Source organism: Pseudomassariella vexata (genome assembly GCF_002105095.1).
Source record: "Pseudomassariella vexata strain CBS 129021 chromosome Unknown BCR38scaffold_4, whole genome shotgun sequence".
Taxonomy (NCBI): Eukaryota; Fungi; Ascomycota; class Sordariomycetes; order Amphisphaeriales; family Pseudomassariaceae; genus Pseudomassariella; species Pseudomassariella vexata.
Genome location: NW_024467959.1, coordinates 591,798 through 611,161, shown reverse-complemented (window position 1 = coordinate 611,161; position 19,364 = coordinate 591,798). Strand labels below are relative to the sequence as shown.

Genomic DNA, 19,364 nt, shown 5'->3' with positions numbered 1-19,364 from the left:
CCCAGCTTTTAAATTATCTGTCGCGCGTTATTCAATATTTCATAACTTGGTCTCTGGGCGCGATATTGCCGAAGAAGAGGGAAACAGGAACAATAGGATGCAACATGGTCATCGCCCAGAACCCCACGCCTTCCCCCAATGAATCCGACAGGGAATTGGAGGTCTATAACCCACGATGCCTCGAGTCTGCAATCAACTGGCGAGATTAGTGACGTGGATTACTTCTTTGCAAATTCAGTCCAGGACGAGTATGCAGGTCGGATGTGGAGTCTGTTGACCCCCGTTACAATCGAGTAGCTCCAGGAACATGTGCGTACAGAAAGCCGACATAGATCCTGTATCAATGGCAGATCGGGGGAAATTATCGGTGCTCCAGATATCTTAGAAAGGTCTTATAGCCCGAGGCGAGGCTCGACAGGATGAAGTTGAATATATATAAAAACAGGTTTCATAATACTGGGCATGTGCGGTCATAAGTTTCGCTGAAAGCTGACAGCTCATAGCGTCCCGGAAACAAGGACCGGTCTGATATAGATAAAAGGTATAAAACGGATATAAGAAAGACAGACAAAAGAGAGAAAAAGAAAAAGGGATGCAAACTGAATGTAACGCTTATAAATGACAATGGCGACGACTGTCTAGTCACTTCTCGAAGTCTCGGAAGGGGTATTGGTGTTGACTGCCCTGCGACATCCACTTCCAGCCATTCAGAAAAGGAGGTGAGGGCGCGGGCTGAGCGAGAGTTTTGGATAGTAAATACTATATCAAGTGTAGACCCCTATCCCCTTTGCGCAGGCTAAACAAATGTGATAATAGACCGACTTTTACCACAAAATTGTGTCATCTTCAGATTATAACATCATTGAGCTTAAGAGGTGACTCACTTGGTCTCGCTGAAGGCATCCTACGTTGAATAGCTAGTATATGGCTGTGGCGTATACACAGGGCATCGTGGCAGCGTCCTCGAATGATAGACTTTCCGGTATCTCGACGCAGAGCTCTTCAAATGTGATGTTGAACCTCGAGTATGAGCCACGGCTGAAAATCATAGTCCGATCGCCAACTTGTAGGTCGTGGACGTTAGGATCAGTACTGGAAAAAATACTGAAACCTCGAGACCAAAACCATCCGGAACTTGGACAATCCCGTTGGCACTCAAGACATCCTGTAGATAGTCAACCTCAGTTCAACGCCTTTGCTAGAATCGTGTGTGACTTATCCTGAAGATCAAACCAGCACTGTATGTTTGCACCTCGATCTGCCCCTCTCCGTCTCAAGAACGATACAGTCGCCCTGGTCTTCACACACGCGGTCATCTCGCAACGCAGACGGGCGGAACCAACTGACTTGAATTATGCCATAAAAATAGCATATTCAAAATCGATCGCGGCTCCTTGTTGTCGCATGTGAAACTGTCTCAGTATGAATAGTGCGGGCGGTACCAACTAGACGCTTGGTCCTCTCGGCTTGGGAATGCTTATGAAGCAGTTCCTGCCCCTATACCTGGCGACCAAAGGCGTATCTGCTGTTATATTCAAATCTGTGACGACGTCATATCTTTTCAGCATGTATCTCTTGCCGTCTCAGTCTTCGCCATTACCGGGCCGTAAGCGTACCGGCGCTCTACTGTCGCTGTTTCCGGGAGAATTCATGCTGGTTCCTCCATTCTCGAAATCGAGAGGTGCAGCCCCGGAGTTCGAGTGTGGCCTGTTGCTCCTACAGCATGCACTCTGGGCCATCATCACGGCCTGCACGGTTGAGGTCTTCGGTGCTCCTATCCGTGGCGCTGGAATGGGTGCCACTGGCCTCATCTTGAGGTTGCTTATCTGAGTTTAGTGGCTTATTGAGGCGTCTAGCAAGGCGGAAAGTGTTGCAACTTTGTGATTTTCGGGGGTAATTACAGTTGTCATGACAGCGCGTTGGCTTTTGCTGCCGAGGGAAACGAGAGGGGGGTTGCAGCGTCCTAGTTAACAGAACCCTGTGAAAGGCGTGCTTGGCGAGGAAAAATTGATATTACGATTTTAAAAATTCATGTCTGTATTGAAGGTGGGTAGCCTTGGTAGTGATGGTGTGTAATGTGCCTATGGTAATGGAGAGTGGTCTAGTGTTCAATACGAAATGCTTTTTGTTGAACAAACGCTGTAGCAACCCACTACCTATATAGCAGGAGCCAAGTTGTCCCAAGTGATTTAATAAAATCTGGACTTGACACCACAGATTAGGGAGAATAGGCCTTCCATTTATACCCCCTTTTCTTATTATCCATCTCTTCTTATTATAAGGAGGGTTAGAACAGACCAGAAGATGGTTAAGCCCTAGTTGAGACATGCTTTTAAGATGTTATCCTTTTATTGCATGTGTTTGGCTAGCGTATTAAATGCACTACATCCTGGGACAATTAGGGTCGAAATTAATGGCTTATTACGAGAAGAACATTGTAAGATGAGAACGATTAGGTACTACATGGATGTAATAAGACAAATTATGTACACAATTTGAAAGTCTGGAGATCCCGCCAGAATTAACAAGGAGCAAAACTGCAGTAAGTTTTGGTAAATTAGAACCACTAAGTCAAAATGCTCTGATTGCACACTTAAATGGTTCCGTAGCCACAGGAGTCAATGACGGAGCTAACGGAGCTATAAGCAGAGGCGGAGGCAATGGTATATCCATTGAACTTGCTAAGGAAGTCGGTGTCGGAGACGGAGAAGGTACCGGAAGAACCGAAGCCATTGAGCTGGCAAACACGACCGAGGCTGGCGGTGCAGGCGGTGTTGGCGTTGGTGGAGGGGCTTGTGAAGGCCTTGCCCTGCGAGCTGGCATCGACGACGGTGGCGACGTTCTGGAAGATGTTGCCCTCGGCCAGGACGTTGGCGCCCGAGCCAATCTCGAAGGCATGACCAGTGCTGCTGGTGCCATACCAGTAGTTGTTGATGGCGTGGAGGAGGGTGTTGCCACCGACCTTGGGGGCGCGGCCCGAGAAGTGGTGTACGTAGTTGTCCTTGAAGGTGACCCGGTCGTCGGAGCCGGTAAAGTACAGAGTCCAGTAGTGGTAGCCGTCGCAGGTGGCGGACCAGGAGCTGGAGCCGTCGATGTTGCAATTGGAGATGGTAACGCGGCCCGAGGCGGACGTGCCGAGGACGATGTGTTGACGGCCAATCAGCGAGGTCTAAGCAATGTTAGTTTAGTCAAATTCCCATCGAAGCAATGGGATAATGAGAGAAGGGAGTACGTACAGTGACATGATCGATCCAGACCATATCGGTGCCGTCCAGAGTGATGGCATCACCACCCCATACGTACTGCGGGTTGAGGTTTGTGATCTCGATGTTCTGGATAATGACGTTGGTGGCGCCGTTGGCAATTCGCAGACCTTTTCCGATAATAACACCGGAGGTGCCCACGCCAATGAGGGTCTTGTCCGAGGCGACGGTAATACCCTCGATTCCGGCATTGTCGTAATTCACAGAGACCGAAGGCGCATCGGGTTCGTAGTTTGTACACCAGTTGTTCTGGTTGATGGCGACCTGGCAGCCCGAACCGGTGCCCCAGGGAGCACAGCCGGTTCCGCTGGTGGTGCCCTCGGTTCCGCGGAAGTCGTAGGTCTTGGACAGAACGATGACGCGGGGTGAGGAATCACCGAGGTACGCGATCAGCTCGGCGGTAGTAGAAGGGTAGACCGGGGTGGCAGAACCTCCGCCGGTAACTCCAGCAGCAAACCCTTCAGCCTTGCCGGTGACGCTCACGGCAGAGGCGCCGAGGGACATGGCCGCAATGGCTAAAAGTGTTTTGCAAAACATATTGTGTTGATCAGTGGGGCTTTTAAAAGAATGTCAAGTTGGCCAGCCTGGATGTGGAAAAGAAGGACAAGGTGGAACGGCAGTGATCGACGGATGAAGAAGAAAATATCACCATTGAACGACGAACGAGAGCCTCATATATCTCTTGGATCTCCTGAGCGTTGTAAGCTAGACTGCCAGACCCAACAGTACGGTAGGGCGCAAGCAACTATCCTAGTACATATGAAACGGGGTTAGCTAATATTCTATCTTTGGCGCCCAATGACATTGCGACTGATACCGCATTAGGAAGCAACCACTATATTCAACGACATTTGAGCTCCACGCAGATGCCTGCCAGAATCACTGCAAGCTGAGCCTCGGCACGGTCACAACCGATTGGCCTAAGGTACAGAGTTATACTGAAGTAGCTTAGTTGCAAGCTCTCGATAAGCCGAGGGACGCGTACTGCTCTCAGGTTTAGCCCTGGAATCCAATTGGCACTCTTATTGAACCCTATCAATGAACCTGGTTACCTCATTATCACATAAGTAAGATCTGATAGACTAGGAGGCTCTTTGACGGGACTGCGGTGGGAGTCCGGAGCCCACTTAGCGAGCCCCACGTCGCTTGACCTGATCATCGTACCCGTAGACTAAAAGCTCCCACATTTCGTTCGGTGAGCCACTTTAATAAGGAGAAACTACCCGCCGAAAGACGCTACCGTTTTTGCCTTCGTCTGTCCTGTGCACATTGGGAAGATACTATTGCATCTTGCATGGCACGAATGCAACCATGGAACAAGTAAAGCCGCGGCGGCTAACAGAGACTGAAAACGCGCCCCGATGTCTCTTCTTGAGTCTGTTTTATGGTTATTATCCCGGGTAAGCGCCGATCCCCCTGCCGCCGATCCACCGACATATCCGAGCAATTTGGATGAAACACCATGTCTAAATCCTCGTTAAGTCTTTTCGGTATCGGCCTACCGATCCTGAGCCCAAATCTGGACAAGCCCAGTAAGACCCATCCTACCCAAGAGATTTCTGCATGATCTGGTGTGGTCGTTATTTGAGGTTTATCCACACCTTGCGCCAGAAAAGCTTATCGTCACCACATTTCCGACGACGTGCAAATATCTATGCTTCTACGCAATGGTGGAATTTCTTTTTATAGACCCTCTGAAAGCTTTGACGCTGGAAAATGGGAACTCGTGGCTTGAGGTCTAGACATCTCGCGGGCTCGTTTTCGGTTTTTCGATAGTGCATATTGTAGGCTAGAGCCTTGCTTCAAAGTAGGATACTATTAACCATATCGCCAGACCCGTCATATCATCAATTCAGAAGTCTCGAAGTGGTATCGGCAATTCTCCACCGATGCTGTCTTTTCATAGGCATTGTTGTGGTATCGAAACAAGGAACGCGAAGAAAAGAAGACATGCTGAAATGCATGAAGCCGAAGAGAGAGAAAGAAGTGAGACCGGTTCGACCATGGCGGTGTACGGAGTGTACGTGGCTCGGCAGCATTGTCAGCTTCTAGCCCCGGTGTTGTATTTGACAACTCCTCGCCAAGCGGAGCACAGAATAAACAGCTCACCGTAGGCAGAATAATTAAATGAATCCCGACTACTGCATTGGAATACCGTGCTACCCCACATCATTCTACCTCGGTGTGCCATTGATTATGTTCCGCTGGCTGGCTATGTCTCTGCTTTTTCGATTCTATCCATAGATCATCGATAACACCGACAGTGACAAGATCAATATCACTGTGGTGGCACATTAGCTTGAGATATTCGCAAGCATTGCTATCCACGTCTTTATCAGAACCCAGCCTCTTTCTATTTCCAGTTCCGCAAAATACAAATGGATACAGAACTATTCCCACGGGAAACACAGTGAGTCACAAGCTGTGAAATACATCAGACAATTTTAACACGTACCAATCTGGTCACAAGCCATCATCGTAATTGTTATCTCGATGAAATGTGAGCCTAGCAGCTTTTTTCATTTAGGAATGAAGCATGCATTATTCCTAAGGACTTACTGCAGCGAGTGGCACAGTCGCTCGGGATATTAGTCAGAAATGGTGGTATGATAATCTATTCCAACGAATGGGTCTATGCTGCGTTTAATTAAAAGAGTTCATCCCAATGGGAACCTAATAAATATACAGGCTGGGCTGCTTTAATGCAACTGGTCACCCGCTGCTCTTTGCTTGAAAGGATGCAGATATTCGCTAAAGGCCTATTTCATCCCAGCGACTCAGATTGATATCAAGAAGGACATGATTGAGATGCTTCGGTTGGTTTTATTACCATTCAAGTTCACATTGTTGAGTCGCGGCTTGTTCTAGGAAACTCAGATGCTAGCCACAACATGACCACTGAAAGGAAATGCGTGATTTGCGCTGCAGCTTCAAGAACATGAGATATATGTAGCTCACCGAAATCACGTTCACTAGAACTAAAATGCGCCAAGCCGCGATAACTATATCAGCTACATAGATTCGGTTCTGCTTCTTATATAACGAGTCTATCTTTTACTATATATCAAAAAATAATTTGATACGCACATAAAGACATGGAGAGGGCTATGTATATAATCACGAATGCAATTATGTGTAATTTGTAGCTCCAAGTTTTCTGAGGGGATAGCAGACTGAAACAACGTCTTTGCAAAGCTAGACATTACAATTATGCACGGAGAAATCGTCATTACTATCTAAAGTAAAACTGTGCACTAAAGTATAACTTATCAAGAGCCGTTTTTTCATGAACTCAATCCTGGTACGTTCCACCAATCTAAGCCGGTCGCGCATTGAATTGTTACTGGAACAAGTAATGTCCTGCCGTCCCCGCCGTCTTGCTACCAGACGTGAATGCCCAAACCGCCAGGCGCGAGTGTTCCCCCAGCAAGATATCCGCAGTCAAGAAGAAGATGACGTTAGCTCGGCCTAAAGCCTTCTCGAACCTGAAGAACTTCACATTATTCTCACCGGGGTTGTAGCCCGGCGGCAGGGCAATCAGTCCCATATCATTCAACCCGTGATTCTTCAGCGTTTCAGAGAACTGCTTGACGAACTCGAAGTCATCTGCGGGTGTAGACAGCGTTTTACCGGCGTTAAGGAAGGCGAATTCGTAAGGCTCGGGCTTGAGCTCCTCTTCGTCGGACTTGGACAAGGGCCTGCTACACGGCACGACGCGGGTCTTTGCTGTTGACGTCTTTCTGGACCTTCCAGGGGGTCGACGTCGAGCCGACCTCGACAAGAATCTCGTCCGGGTCCATGGTGAAGTGGTGTTGTAGGAGCTGCAGGCCAAACTTCTCACAAACGTCCGCATGGCGGCTGAAGAGCTTGTTGATATCCCCATGCGGGGCCTTCTCGCCTGACTTGGCGTCCAGGTATTTCAGGCCGACTCCCAGGATCGGGAGGTTGTCGCAGATCGTGTGGTCGTAGACGAGCGTCATATATTCTTGCTTTTGGGTGCCGTTTTGGTTGTTGTATCATGAAGTGCACGAATGTTAGTGTGGTGAGTGTTGTGCTTGTGAGGAGCAGGAGATACCGGAGTAGTTTACTCAGCAATTATAGATCCCGACCATATATTGGGATAGTGCTAGGACTGACTGGATCATGAGTTTCAAGGGTTGTTGAGTCATCTTGGCCCCCTTCCCACAATATTGAATATATGAATGATGGATTTCCTTTCTGGCATTCCTCCCCGGTTGCACGTATCGCATTGGGAGTTTACAGAATTTTTGGGAGGTCCAGGGTTATTGCCATGCCTTTGTCATAATTGCGTTTAATCATCCTTTGATCCTGGTTTCAGGTGACAAGTTCAGTTACTTGTACTTTGTGCGCCACCAAATGGGATAGCCAACAACCATTCTCGTTCATAAATTCGAAGACGGTTATATGGGAACAAGTCATCAAACTGTCTTATCAAAAAGGGGGTACAGTTATCATCTGAACCGACAATAGCATTTGATGCTTGAAATGAATAATGCTCATGTATTTTATGTACATTATTTGACAATGCCAACACTTGTAGGATACAACACAGCAGATAGGTTGCATAAGATCCCTTTGCATTGCTCTATCGGAATAAATTTAGCTTTGTAGTATTGAATAGCGATTGACTTCTGACTATGCTGACCGGCCTTGGCTACACCACACCCAGGTAATTCCAAAACTCGCTACTATCTCACGGCCTAACGGCCAGCCTAGCGCGGCAAATATTGTCCGAGTCTGGCTAAACTTAGCCTGCTTGTACTCCTACATCTCGTGTGGACTCCCCGAGTAGCCTGAAACTCCTGACGCTAGACTTAGATTTCAAGCCACATAGTAGGAAGTGCTAGGGCTATTTCTCAATACAGGCCTTTCTTACTATGGAAGGGCTATGGCACAAAGTAGTCGACGCCTCACGATAGAGCATCCGGCGGCCAGCTGCTAAGGATCCCCACAGAGACATTGAAAGCACAGAAGACACGAAAAATAGTAGTAATAGCCGGCTCGATAGTGCCTATATGAGCCGCTCTATCCTTAATGAAGACCAACAGAATAAGCGGCGCCGATAGTCGTAGTTGTAACAGCTGCGGCTCTGTGCGTGGGTAGCAGAGGGGAAGAACTCGGCCGACAAAGTGGGTTTGCCTGTCAGTACTCCTGAAAGGGTCCATGACTCCTCAACTTCGTCCCTGGATGGCCTGGTCGATATGGCCGCCGAGATATTCTAAATGGGGCATTCTCCAGGGTAGTTAGAGCCCGCTCACGGCCTTGGGTTCCTACCTGATTAAAAGTCTTGACATGAAGCAGCTTAAGCTGATTGCCGGCGAGGACTAGCCCGCAATCCCCTGCATTGCGTAAGACTCTCACGAAGTCTTGAAGTAGGGCGCAGTGGCTATTGTTTAATCTACTGTAAGCTATATTGGGGTCCTGTCACGGGGTAGCCCCCAAGGGTACTGTAAGGTACGTACAGAATAATCTCGGACCTTCTCGTAAGTAGACTTTAGGTTATAAATTCAAATCGAACGCTACAACCTTTCTTTGCAAAGTAATTAAAAAGAAATTAAGTGATGAAGGTAGAACGACAAAATATCGAGTCAGGTTTACCCAGAGGTTTTATAGCCTGCTCTCGGAGATTTCTATGATAATAACCCGTCCTGAATTATAGCCGACTACTACATTCAAGCCAGACGCAGCCGAACATCATGGTCGGAAATCCACCGGTAATCAGCAAATCCTTTGCATATGAGGTAACGCAGTTTTTGTCACACTAATCACAACCCCACTCGACTATTATTACAAACAACTGCTAGAGATTGAACAGGAAGTGTCGCAAAAGTTGGGGAACTAAAAGGCATGTATGGATGCTCTTGGTATATCTAGCAGATTAATACTAACAATCCCATTATCAGTGTGAAGACACGGGCCTCTGCCTTGAAATATGAGGCTAGAGACATAATCGGTATCAACGGTGTGCTCGTACTTGCCTGTGTCGGCCGACCAGACCCGGCCTGTTTTGTCGAAAGAGGCTGACGCGATCAATTTTGAGTCGGCCAAGAAGGCCACGGAATTCACCACGCTCTTAGGTGTCGTTGGCGATGTAGCGGCTTGCTTCAAGCTTTAGGTTGGGCTGATCTGGATTGTACCGGAAGTCAAAAGTCCTCAAGGACAAGACCATACCAAGGTTTACGGGGAGGAAGATTTTATTTAGAACAGAGAAAATGTTGATCGAGCCATTTACTATTATTCATCGCTTGCATTAGGCATATACTTGGTATAGAGGAACAAACTACCCGCGGGTGGGAGAGCTAGAATCCGCTAAGAAATGTTTCCAAAGTAGCGAAGCCTGTTCGGAAATATATAATCAAGGAGAGTTCGAAACGGGGAGTCAAACGCGGGAGCCGGGGTCCACTAAGATACGACCTCGAAGCCTAATGAAATCACATACATATACGAGGATAAACGGGAAACCACACCGAGTGGGGAATAGTGGCTGTCCGCCAAGGCATGTCTTCATACCCCATAGAATATGGATAAGCATAGAGGGTACTCGGAATAGGAAGCCGCGAGCAGATGGGCAGGGCTTTTATCTGCTAATACATGTCTGCAAAGCCCATCGAAACTGTGAAAGTTGGAGAGTTCGGATACGAAGACATTTATTAGAACGTTTAGTAGAGAACTTAGAAAGGCTATGGGGGAAACGGCCCTCTGCTGATGGCTCTGGATGGATGTCGTATCGATCGCTATGCCTGCTCTACACGTTGTGCTACGTAGGTGAGCGTTAGAGGCTCTGTAAGGTGCTCTTAACTATCCACACTGACTATACCGCTTTCGGCCTAGGGCATAACTGTGGTGCTCAATCCCAGAGGCTACACAATGTCATCTAAGTTTAGTAGTGTGGATTGTGAGAATAGTCCTATTTGCTATTTGCCCGTGGCTATGGGAAGCTATGGCCTCAGGTGTGGAGAGGTACGAGGTAGGCAGGTACATTGTAGCATTCAGGGACTCCTCGGGGCCAACTTTGGATTGGTCCCTTACGCAACTTCGTAGTACCGATACAGCACCCGATACTCGGAATCCGACAGTAGCTACCCATTCCCGTAAGAAGCAAATAATCGTGTAATTATATACTCCAGGGCGATGAATTACTAACCTTCCAGCCACAGACAAGTTACTCTGGTAAACTGGGTTTCAACTTGTATCATTTGGGTATGCACAGAGAAGCCCACCGACCCCATATATATAAAGTGTCACGTCATATGTCCCAGTCGGATTCGAGCCGCATAAGTGGGATAATGCTAACTCTCACATGTCACCAAAAGATCCGAGAATAGCCTCACGAGGTTCTGGATCTCTTCTCGGGTGCCAGACTCCCATCCTCAGCGGATAACCAGCCTCCCGTAATGCTGTCTCGCTCACACCGCCATACAGACTGACCACGTTTGTCTCAGGGGCACCAAATAGCAGATCGGCCATCGTCTTGAGATGAATCGGCTTGCGCATGACTAAGTCGAAACCCGTCTCTGCGATCGTGGCGGGCGATAGCGAAACCAAGGATGCCATTAGGGCAATAACGACGACGCGGCGGACGGGTTTACCGTTCGGAACTTGCGGCGCTGATGAGCTCGACGAGGAGGAAGAATACTCGAATTGCGAGCTTGTAGGTTGCTTCGTAGGGATGTCTTGAGATTGTGAGGCGATAAAAGAAGCCCACGAGTCCTCTTCGAATTCGCGTATGCGGCGCGTCGCTTCAAAACCATCCACCACTGGCATCGTTACATCTGTGACAGGACATCAGTGACCCGCAAGGGTAAAAGCATTGCCACCAAGAGCAAGCAGGGGTGGAGGCTGACTACCCATGAGGATACATCTGAATCGATCCGGATCGCGCTTGTATATCTCGACCGCCTCTTGACCATTCCGGGCCGTTTCGCAAGGCTGTCCCCATTTCTCGCAGATTTTGCTCATTAACTGACAACAGGTACGAACGTCAGTAACTGATCACGAATATGACACAACAACATCGGGGACGCTGCAGGCAATGCAGCAGACGACGGCATTGCGCGACGTACTCTCAGGTTAATAATGTGGGCGTCGACACAGAGTAACGTGTACGCCTTTCTACCGGCAAAGCGGTTCGAGACCTGTGATCCATTTTGCAAGTCCGTGGATCGCAACCGACCTCGCTGCGAACGGGGTTCCGAGTCAGCTTGGGTGTGCGGGTGAGGGCACAGTGGAGCTTACAGGTCTTGATCTGACTCGGTGATGTATGGAATCACAGAGTGGTGCTAAGCCGCCGTCGTCGTCCGCCTCTGTTGCCATTGGGGCAGAACGACATTTGCTACCGTATGCAAGTTGCCAGGGTCATGATTGACTCGCCGTGAGCAGAAACAGAGTCAAAGTGAGGGGTCAAAATGCAGCTTGGTTGGGCGAGTCAGGTTCCAACAGAAGAACTCAGGGTCATTTCAGGGTCCAACAAGGATCCAACTGTGGGGCTGTGATCTATACGTCATTGGACCGTCAGCCTTCGCACCTGCAGCAGTCCTCGACGGGTGACGGGAGACTAAGGGCTTGAGCTTCCCCGCTACTCTAACAGCTCAACGTCTTAAGTCGCAACGAAAACTAAAAACCGGTTTCCGAGGTAATAATCGTAACTTAGTCGGCGTAAACAGCGGTTGACACTACTTGCACTTGGACATCTGAGTATACCATGATCACTTCGTAAGCGCGGTTTGTTTTCGCAAAAGCAAATGTTCCCCATACACAAGTCGACCGCCTTTTGACTGTTCCAGAACCCCCTAAACGCCATGCATGCATGCCAGAATACCAGGGTATTCGATCCATGGGGAATTCAACAGGATTACTACGTCCCTCGTGCTCCACTTGCCTGTCCGCTCTATCGGGCCACAGCCGCACTCAGAACTTGCGTCCTGAAGAACGCTCCTTTGGTTCTCTCGATAACTTGTTGGTAGACGCTGCTGGGCGGGTGGTTCATCACCACGGTGCCTTCCTTGTAGTCAATCTTGGCATCCACTCTAGTGTCGCGGATCAAGTTGACAATCCACTTCTCTCCTTCATCCTGACCCAGTCCCAAGCGCGTGCTAAGATCCTTGATGTCAATGCGCGCGTGGATCTTGCAGTAGCTCTCCGAGATCAGATGCCGTGCTGAATCAACAAAGAGATCTGCGGTGGAGAAGAGGAAGAAGTCGGAACGGAGAAGCTGTTCGGCGAGCGTCAGCTGGCGTTGAGCATCCTCGAAATCGAAATCGATGTACAGAGCCCGGACAAAGTCCGTCACGGGGTCGGTGTACTCATACGCCTCCTGCTTCACGATGCGCACGATATCCTTGAGCTGCTTCTGATATTGGCCTGAGTTCCTCGCGCGGCCCCGACCAGTGATGACGGCTGCTGTGAGATATCTCAGAATCCAGGGGCAGCTGGTCTGAATAGTGTTGATGAAGGGCGGGCTGAAGAAAAGGTCGAGAATCTGATCACGGGTAGAATCATCGTTGAAGAGAGGGAACATGGCCCAGTGGATGAGCCAAGTGCGGCTGTTGAGCTGAGCCAAGGGGTTATTGAACAGCTTCGTGTCGATGCTCTCCTTGACCTTCAGAATCTCCTCGACCGCGCCTTCCCAGTTGGTTGTCAGAATCTCGGATGCAAGCTTTCCCCACGTTGCCGCAGCCACCTTGTCGTTGTCTGTGGAGAGAACACGGAATTGGTATAGCAACTCAGCGGCAGCACCGTAGTTGCCGCAGCTGTACTGGAAGTTGCCGTAGTCATAGAGCGCGTTCACGTTGTCTATGGTAACCTGTTTCCATCATTAGTAGACGGCCTAACGAAAATGAGTTATCATGACTTACATCGTGATCTTTCTTCAGGAATTCCAAGTTGGCAACCTTGTCGCTGCGCAGGTTGGTGACGACATCTTCGCGACCCAACAAATCGGTAATCTTGCTGGTATCTTGCTCGAACTGCTCCAGTCGTGAAAGAACCTTCTGTCGCAAGTCATTAAATTCTGCGGGCGCCTCATCCAGTCCCTCCAGATCTGCCTTCAAGTTGCCGATAAAATCGATCATGTTGGTCGTCTTCAAGAGCTCAAATTTGGCCTTGGTGACCTCGAGGGCCTTCGTGTCGTCATCTTCGGCGATTTGGTTGGCGGCAAAATCCAACAGAGGGAAAATCAGGTGTCGGTCGAGGTGGCCCACGAGCTGGGGCAGCAGGTCGTATTCTGCCATCTTGTCGTGTCTCGTGTGTATCGTGAAGCTTGTTGCTAATGTTGATGTCACCGAGACTTCTTGGAGCGGATCCGTGGAAATTTGCGACATGAGAATTGAGTGGGCAGCACTGTTGTGGGGGTCTATCTCCGAAAATCTGCCGCCGCAGGGTGGCAAGTTTTGGCGATGCTTCCCAAAAGTGGCTTTCATGCCTCAATGTTTCAGACGAGGCACGGCCCGGATTATTCCCCAAGCCGATTTTCCAATCAGGCCTGTCGCGGCAAAAGATCGAGTCGGGATCAATCCATGGAGTCGCATCTAGCATCACAAAATCACATTTGTAGAGCAATTGTGCGCCATCATAATGTTTTCTAGAGCTCTGCGACCACTGCGAGTGGCAGTAGCTCCCAGGATATCCACTGCGGCGCGGCAAATTACTCCAGCATCTGCTCGCAGACTGCTAACAACCGAGACGACCATCGCAGCATCGCAACCCTCGGAACCTCCCGTTGCTTTGCCTCAAGAATCACCCATAATACCCCCCGAAACCGCTCAAACTATAGAAACCCTGACCCAGCGTCAACTGCCATATTTCGTTGCGCGCAACAACTTCAACAACCTGTCCGTCTACCAACGCTCCGGCCGAGGTGGGTCGCTCAAGACCACATTATTAAAGAAGGGAGAAGGAAACCTACAGGCTCTAAGGCATGACGTTGCAGAGGCGTTGGATCTGACGCTTAGGGATGTTGCGGTAAACAACGTCACGAAACACATTGTAGTCAAGGTTGGTTGAGGTCCACTACACCTTTCTCGATGACTACTAACGTCATACTCCAGGGACACAAGCGGGACGCAATTATACAATTCCTCCACACCATGGGATTCTGAGAGATTGGTCAGTAGAATTTCGATGAAATAGCAAGCCGATGCATTGCACGATATGGCAGCTAGAGAGCAAAGGCAGCATAGACCGCCAAAGCACCAAGAACGCGAGCTTCAATCTCGTGATGAGATATCCGACCAAGAGGATGGGCTCGATGTGGTATATATGTATCAAATATGTGGACAAAAAGGATGTGCTGCTTATTCAACACCCCCAATAAAACGAATCGATCACCACTCCTAACAATCTGGCGAGATGCGATGGGCCTAGTGATACACCCGTTCGACGCTGATGCGCAAGGGAAATGTGAAGGCACATTGTGTGATTGCTGTAGATTCCGCTGCACTGGATAGGGTGTAGTTCATATGGGAGAGGAGTGCAGTCCAGCGTCGCCCTACGGCAGGCCCCAACGGCATTGCTTCAAAGAGATTTGCGGTTGACTGACCGTTTTTGCAGACCCGAAATGCTTGCTACACAACTCCTCCGTTTTAATGGCCATCCTACACAATGCATGCAGACTTTAGCTGCGGGGTACTTCGTGGAAATTTATAGCAACCAACTCATCTCCTTGTAACACAACGAGACTAAACTGATGAACGCAGCTGCCGGTACAGGGCCGAATGCGGAGCAAAAAGCCCCGCCGCCGATGCATCTCACGTCCTCCGGGGGGACAAGTGGCATCGCGTCTAGGCTCTCGAGATCTATACGTACTCTGGACAGCTATTTTCTTCGAGTGAATATTCTACAGATGCTCGCAGTGACTCGAGCTCGGCTTTAAATAGCATACACACTCTTACTCGGCTACGTCCAAAATAGCTCGCTTGGCTGTCCTGGTTTCCTATATCAGAGAGGAAAGCAGCCTGGAAGTTGCCATTGAAAATGGATTCTCCGGTCTACATCAACCCCAGCGCCAAGGATTGGATCTACATATCATCCGAATCCAGCACCGAGTCCAGAATCCTCGAGTTCCACCAGCTTCTGCCCGATTACAACGAAACCAAGTTGCATGCCCTCCCCGAGCTAGCTGCGGAACTTGGACTCGCTCATGTTCTGCTCAAAGATGAGTCGAATCGCTTCGGCCTGCCCGCGTTCAAGATCCTAGGCGCATCATGGTGTGTCTACCGTGTCGTCGGCGATGCACTTGGCATCGACGTGGTTTATAATAAACCGTCTATCGAAGATCTGGGCTCTGCGGCAACGGATGCAGGTGTCTCCATTGTGACGGCCACGGAGGGGAATTGCGGACGTGCAGTGTCACGAATGGCCAAGTATCTCGGCATTCCAGTCCGTGTCTTCGTACCAAGTTATATGGACCGGCAGACACGGAACAAGATTCGCAGCGAGGGAGCAGAGGTGATTGAAGTTCAAGGGAGTTACGACGACACGATCCCGGTGATAAGGAAGGAGGCAGAACAGGAGAAAGTGCTTTTGGTCTTGGATGTTGGACTTGAAGGGTTCGAGGATGTGCCAAAGGTAACTTTTACTTCTTTCTGGTCATGTTAGAACTGACATAATGCACAGTACTTTGTCGAAGGCTACGGCACCATGCTTGCCGAATCAGATCGCCAAGTTCTCGAAGCGACGGGTGGAAAATCCGCCACGCACGCTATCGTCCCGTGCGGCGCGGGTTCTATTGCACAGGCCGTCACCGAACATTTCAAGGGCGCCCAGAGAAGAAGCAAGTTGGGGCCTGCATCTATCATTGCAGTGGAGGCCGACACTGCAGCTTCCTTGAAAGCCTCGCTTCAAGCTGGTCGATCAATAAGTATAGTCACAAAAGACACTATCATGTGCGGTATGAACTGCGGGACATTGTCAACGCTTGCCTGGCCGATTCTCAAGGACGGCGTACATGCCAGCGTGGTGGTGACAGATCAAGAGTCCCATGCTGCTGTTGTGCTCTTGCAAAATAAAGGGGTTATGGCAGGTCCTTGCGGAGCGGCCAGTGTTGCAGCGTTGAAGAGAGTTTGCGCGGAATATAGGGATATTCTAGGGCTCGGTACTGAATCAATCGCCGTGCTTTACTGCACCGAGGGGCCCAGAGCGTATACTGTCCCATTTGAAGTCCAGGGGCGAGACGTAATGATGATCCACGAATGAGGTCAGGTCATTCGCTATGGTTCATGTATCAAATGCTCATCAGATTATCTCTTGCAAGTCATCATTATCTCCAAGCCGCGAGAAAGAACATTTTCTCCATTCCGTTCAGCTAGATTACATCGGAATCATCAGAAGAGGGTCACCTTTGGGGCCTCGATCCCCCTTGGGCCCTGGTGGACCTTCGTCGCCCCTGTTTGATGTAAGTATCTTTTCGAACTGCGAAGTCAGTAGTTAGAAGAGCCAACATACTGCGGGCCCGGACGTCCTTGTTCGCCACGACCTTGGAGGCCCCTTTCACCCGGTTGACCAGGCACACCTGGTGCCCCAGGAGGCCCAGATGGTCCAGCAGGTCCTCGATCACCATCTCTGCTACAGGAAAAGTTAGTCAAATCTGCGTGGAACGAACCGACTGATCTTTGATACCTCAGGAGCAATGTTCTTAGTGGAGGCTATTACTTACCCAGGCGGCCCTCTTTCTCCATCTCTCCCAGGCCGTCCATCAGAGCCATTTCGTCCATCACGTCCGTCACAGCCATCCCTTCCGTCTTTTCCAGCAACGCCTGCGGCCCTGTGAAGAATCCATGATGTCAATTTGACGAATCACCAATAATGCGGGCTGATCTACTAACCCAGGTCTACCAAGCTGCCCATCTGCTCCTGCGGGCCCCGCACGGCCTATTGGTCCTGGTAGCAACAGATTAGCACATCAAGCTTGAACAAAGACCGGGTTCACGACAAGAATTGCGGGTAATCAGAACAGTCTTGCATACCCGGGGCACCAGCAGGGCCTGCTATACCTGGTACACCTTGGGCTAGGTATAAGAGTAGTTAGTAAGGCAACTCGCTTGGAACCAAATGGGTAAGACCTACGCCCAGCGACGCCCCGAGCACCAGCAGGGCCTGCTATACCTGGTATACCTTGGGCTAGGTAAAAGAGTAGTCAGTAAGGCAACTCGCTTGGAACCACATGGGTAAGACCTACGCCCAGCGACGCCCCGAGCACCAGCTTGTCCCGGCTCCCCTGGCGGTCCAGGATATCCCATCCCCTGTCCCAGCTGTTATCAGCACTCTCTATAAACGAACAGTCCCGGATATCGCATACAGGTGGACCTGGCGGGCCCTGAGGGCCGCAGGGACCAGAAAGACCGCGTATCCCTGGATGACAGTGACAGCGGTGACCATAACCCCCACCTCGCGGCCGGAACCTTTGTTTATTGGCTGTCTTATCAACGCCACGTTTGAACGTGCCCCTGTAGAGAAAACAGAAAAGGAATATCACGGAGGAGAGACCGAGTATAATGCCTAGTATAACCACGGAAGTTGTCGAGACGCCGTTCGCGGGAGCGGGTGCAGCTGATGTTGGCGTGATACTTGACATAGAACTTGGTGTCTCGGACGGTTGGGTCGCTACCGAACCCCTGTCAGGGCCGTAATCCCCGAGCCATAGTTCTGTAGTGATGATCACAGATGGTCTAGTGAGGGTCAGTGTGACGAGACTAGTCTGGATGTCTTTGATCTCTGGAACAGGGGACGCTTCGCGTGGTACGGTACTCATCGCCATAGACGAGGATGGCTTAACTCGAGGTGACAATTGCTGGCAGTGTGATCAATCGACTTGAGGATTCTTCTTCTCTAAGTGTGGGAGCCATGGTGCTCGGGAATGCAAGAACTTGAGACACGTCTCCGAAAATTGATACTACTTCTCCCAGAAGCACTCTCTTTCCAAGAATCCAGGGTCACACCATCGTGTCGGAGGCCCACCCACGGCGGTGTTTGTTCACAATCAGAGAACTTACTGATCAGATTCGAACCTCGACATGATGAAAAATATATGTTGCAAGCCGATAACCTTCCGTAAATTTCTGTCAGATAATGCAATGGGCCGCGTAGAACGGCATCGAGTTGTGGCCACCTGATTGGATTGTGCCGAGATATGAGACTGCAGCACATGTCACTCTCGATACCACACTGTGAGAACGCACTGGATTGATTACAGAGGTCCAATCTTATTTTGCAGGTATCAAAAACTCCAAATAGTTGCCGATACTTGACAATCTCCTTAGTTGACACATGGGGTGGGTGAGCGACCGGGAGAATACCCAATCTCTCATAAGAGACGCCAGGACACCCTTCGATCCCAGTGTTGCCAAGTCTATAATTATGAGAAACTGCACTTATCACAAAATGGGCTTATAGGTGTATCGTGCTCAGTAAGAAACTTGCCGGTCATCTCTCATACTCCCTGAACACCCCTGGCGCCCTGTGATCCTTTTATTCTATTTCTGGTACTCTTCACTGACTTTCCGATTTGGGGGATTATGCGGAACATACCGAATCTGGCAAATTCAGTCGCCTCTTAGCATGCGACAAACAAAGCCAAAGTCATGATCATTTCAGCAGACCACCATCAACTGGCCATCTCTCCTTAACTCTTCTTGGTATATGTCCCTGCTCAATGCAGTCGTCAGGACGGCCTGCACAGTTTCACCGCACCCCTTGTAGTGTTTTGTTACGAAAGGCGACTCGCTTTGTCTGTTAAGCGATATCATCGCAGGGCACTCGGTCGGCAGCATCTCTTCTCTTAAACATGCGACGATACGGTCAAGCATGTTGTAAACTCTTGCCTCGTGCTGTTGTTGGTTCGCAAGTTGTTGCGGACGAGTCCTGGTAGGAACTTTAGCTTGTTATTATTCCACTAGACGAAACAATTTCTTTCACCGTCACGCATATCGAGAGTCTCTTTCAGTTGTGATGAGACATTTCTGCGTGCGCATCCGCGAGCTGAGAAATCCTGCCACTTCTTCTGAACCCTAGAAATCGCCAGAAATCTACGGCGATGCCATCTTTTCGATCGGCCACTTCGAGAGACTCCTCTTTAGTTCTATTATT

The 19,364-nt window shown here is 49.7% G+C and overlaps 8 protein-coding genes across 8 annotated transcripts; 3 read left to right on the top strand and 5 right to left on the bottom strand.

Annotated features, from left to right (window-relative positions):
• Positions 1-1,473: 1,473 nt before the first annotated feature.
• BCR38DRAFT_482758 (uncharacterized protein) lies at positions 1,474-1,830 on the top strand (the record flags this gene model as incomplete). Its single annotated transcript, XM_040863541.1, has 1 exon — positions 1,474-1,830. One exon carries the CDS (start codon positions 1,474-1,476, stop codon positions 1,828-1,830), a length of 357 nt encoding a protein of 118 aa, XP_040717745.1.
• A 639-nt stretch (positions 1,831-2,469) lies between these two features.
• BCR38DRAFT_472613 (putative pectin lyase A) lies at positions 2,470-3,888 on the bottom strand. Its single transcript, XM_040862918.1, has 2 exons — positions 3,237-3,888; positions 2,470-3,169 (listed from the first exon to the last, which is right to left on the bottom strand). Exons 1-2 carry the CDS (start codon positions 3,798-3,800, stop codon positions 2,594-2,596), a joined length of 1,140 nt encoding a protein of 379 aa, XP_040717744.1. The 5' UTR covers positions 3,801-3,888; the 3' UTR covers positions 2,470-2,593.
• Positions 3,889-6,603: 2,715 nt separating this feature from the next.
• BCR38DRAFT_482756 (uncharacterized protein) lies at positions 6,604-7,243 on the bottom strand (the record flags this gene model as incomplete). The annotated part of the gene is made up of 2 exons (XM_040863540.1): positions 6,604-6,984; positions 7,037-7,243. The coding sequence occupies 2 exons, from the start codon at positions 7,241-7,243 to the stop codon at positions 6,604-6,606; spliced, it is 588 nt and encodes a 195-aa protein (XP_040717743.1).
• Positions 7,244-10,489: 3,246 nt separating this feature from the next.
• On the bottom strand, positions 10,490-11,884 carry BCR38DRAFT_151611 (uncharacterized protein). The gene is made up of 4 exons (XM_040853715.1): positions 11,520-11,884; positions 11,348-11,461; positions 11,132-11,246; positions 10,490-11,056 (listed from the first exon to the last, which is right to left on the bottom strand). Exons 1-4 carry the CDS (start codon positions 11,595-11,597, stop codon positions 10,581-10,583), a joined length of 783 nt encoding a protein of 260 aa, XP_040717742.1. The 5' UTR covers positions 11,598-11,884; the 3' UTR covers positions 10,490-10,580.
• Positions 11,885-12,171: 287 nt separating this feature from the next.
• BCR38DRAFT_407130 (eukaryotic translation initiation factor 3 subunit E) lies at positions 12,172-13,603 on the bottom strand (the record flags this gene model as incomplete). The annotated part of the gene is made up of 2 exons (XM_040858131.1): positions 12,172-13,086; positions 13,139-13,603. 2 exons carry the CDS (start codon positions 13,601-13,603, stop codon positions 12,172-12,174), a joined length of 1,380 nt encoding a protein of 459 aa, XP_040717741.1.
• Positions 13,604-13,716: 113 nt separating this feature from the next.
• Positions 13,717-14,817, top strand: BCR38DRAFT_151602 (mitochondrial large subunit ribosomal protein-domain-containing protein). Its single transcript, XM_040853714.1, has 2 exons — positions 13,717-14,276; positions 14,330-14,817. Exons 1-2 carry the CDS (start codon positions 13,857-13,859, stop codon positions 14,378-14,380), a joined length of 471 nt encoding a protein of 156 aa, XP_040717740.1. The 5' UTR covers positions 13,717-13,856; the 3' UTR covers positions 14,381-14,817.
• A 437-nt stretch (positions 14,818-15,254) lies between these two features.
• BCR38DRAFT_455973 (diaminopropionate ammonia-lyase family protein) lies at positions 15,255-16,475 on the top strand (the record flags this gene model as incomplete). The annotated part of the gene is made up of 2 exons (XM_040861858.1): positions 15,255-15,848; positions 15,897-16,475. The coding sequence occupies 2 exons, from the start codon at positions 15,255-15,257 to the stop codon at positions 16,473-16,475; spliced, it is 1,173 nt and encodes a 390-aa protein (XP_040717739.1).
• Positions 16,286-18,294, bottom strand: BCR38DRAFT_509733 (uncharacterized protein; the record flags this gene model as incomplete). The annotated part of the gene is made up of 8 exons (XM_040864995.1): positions 16,286-16,844; positions 16,936-17,043; positions 17,105-17,150; positions 17,246-17,287; positions 17,346-17,399; positions 17,458-17,521; positions 17,578-17,947; positions 18,272-18,294. The coding sequence occupies 8 exons, from the start codon at positions 18,292-18,294 to the stop codon at positions 16,700-16,702; spliced, it is 852 nt and encodes a 283-aa protein (XP_040717738.1). The 3' UTR covers positions 16,286-16,699.
• Between the last annotated feature and the right edge of the window lie 1,070 nt (positions 18,295-19,364).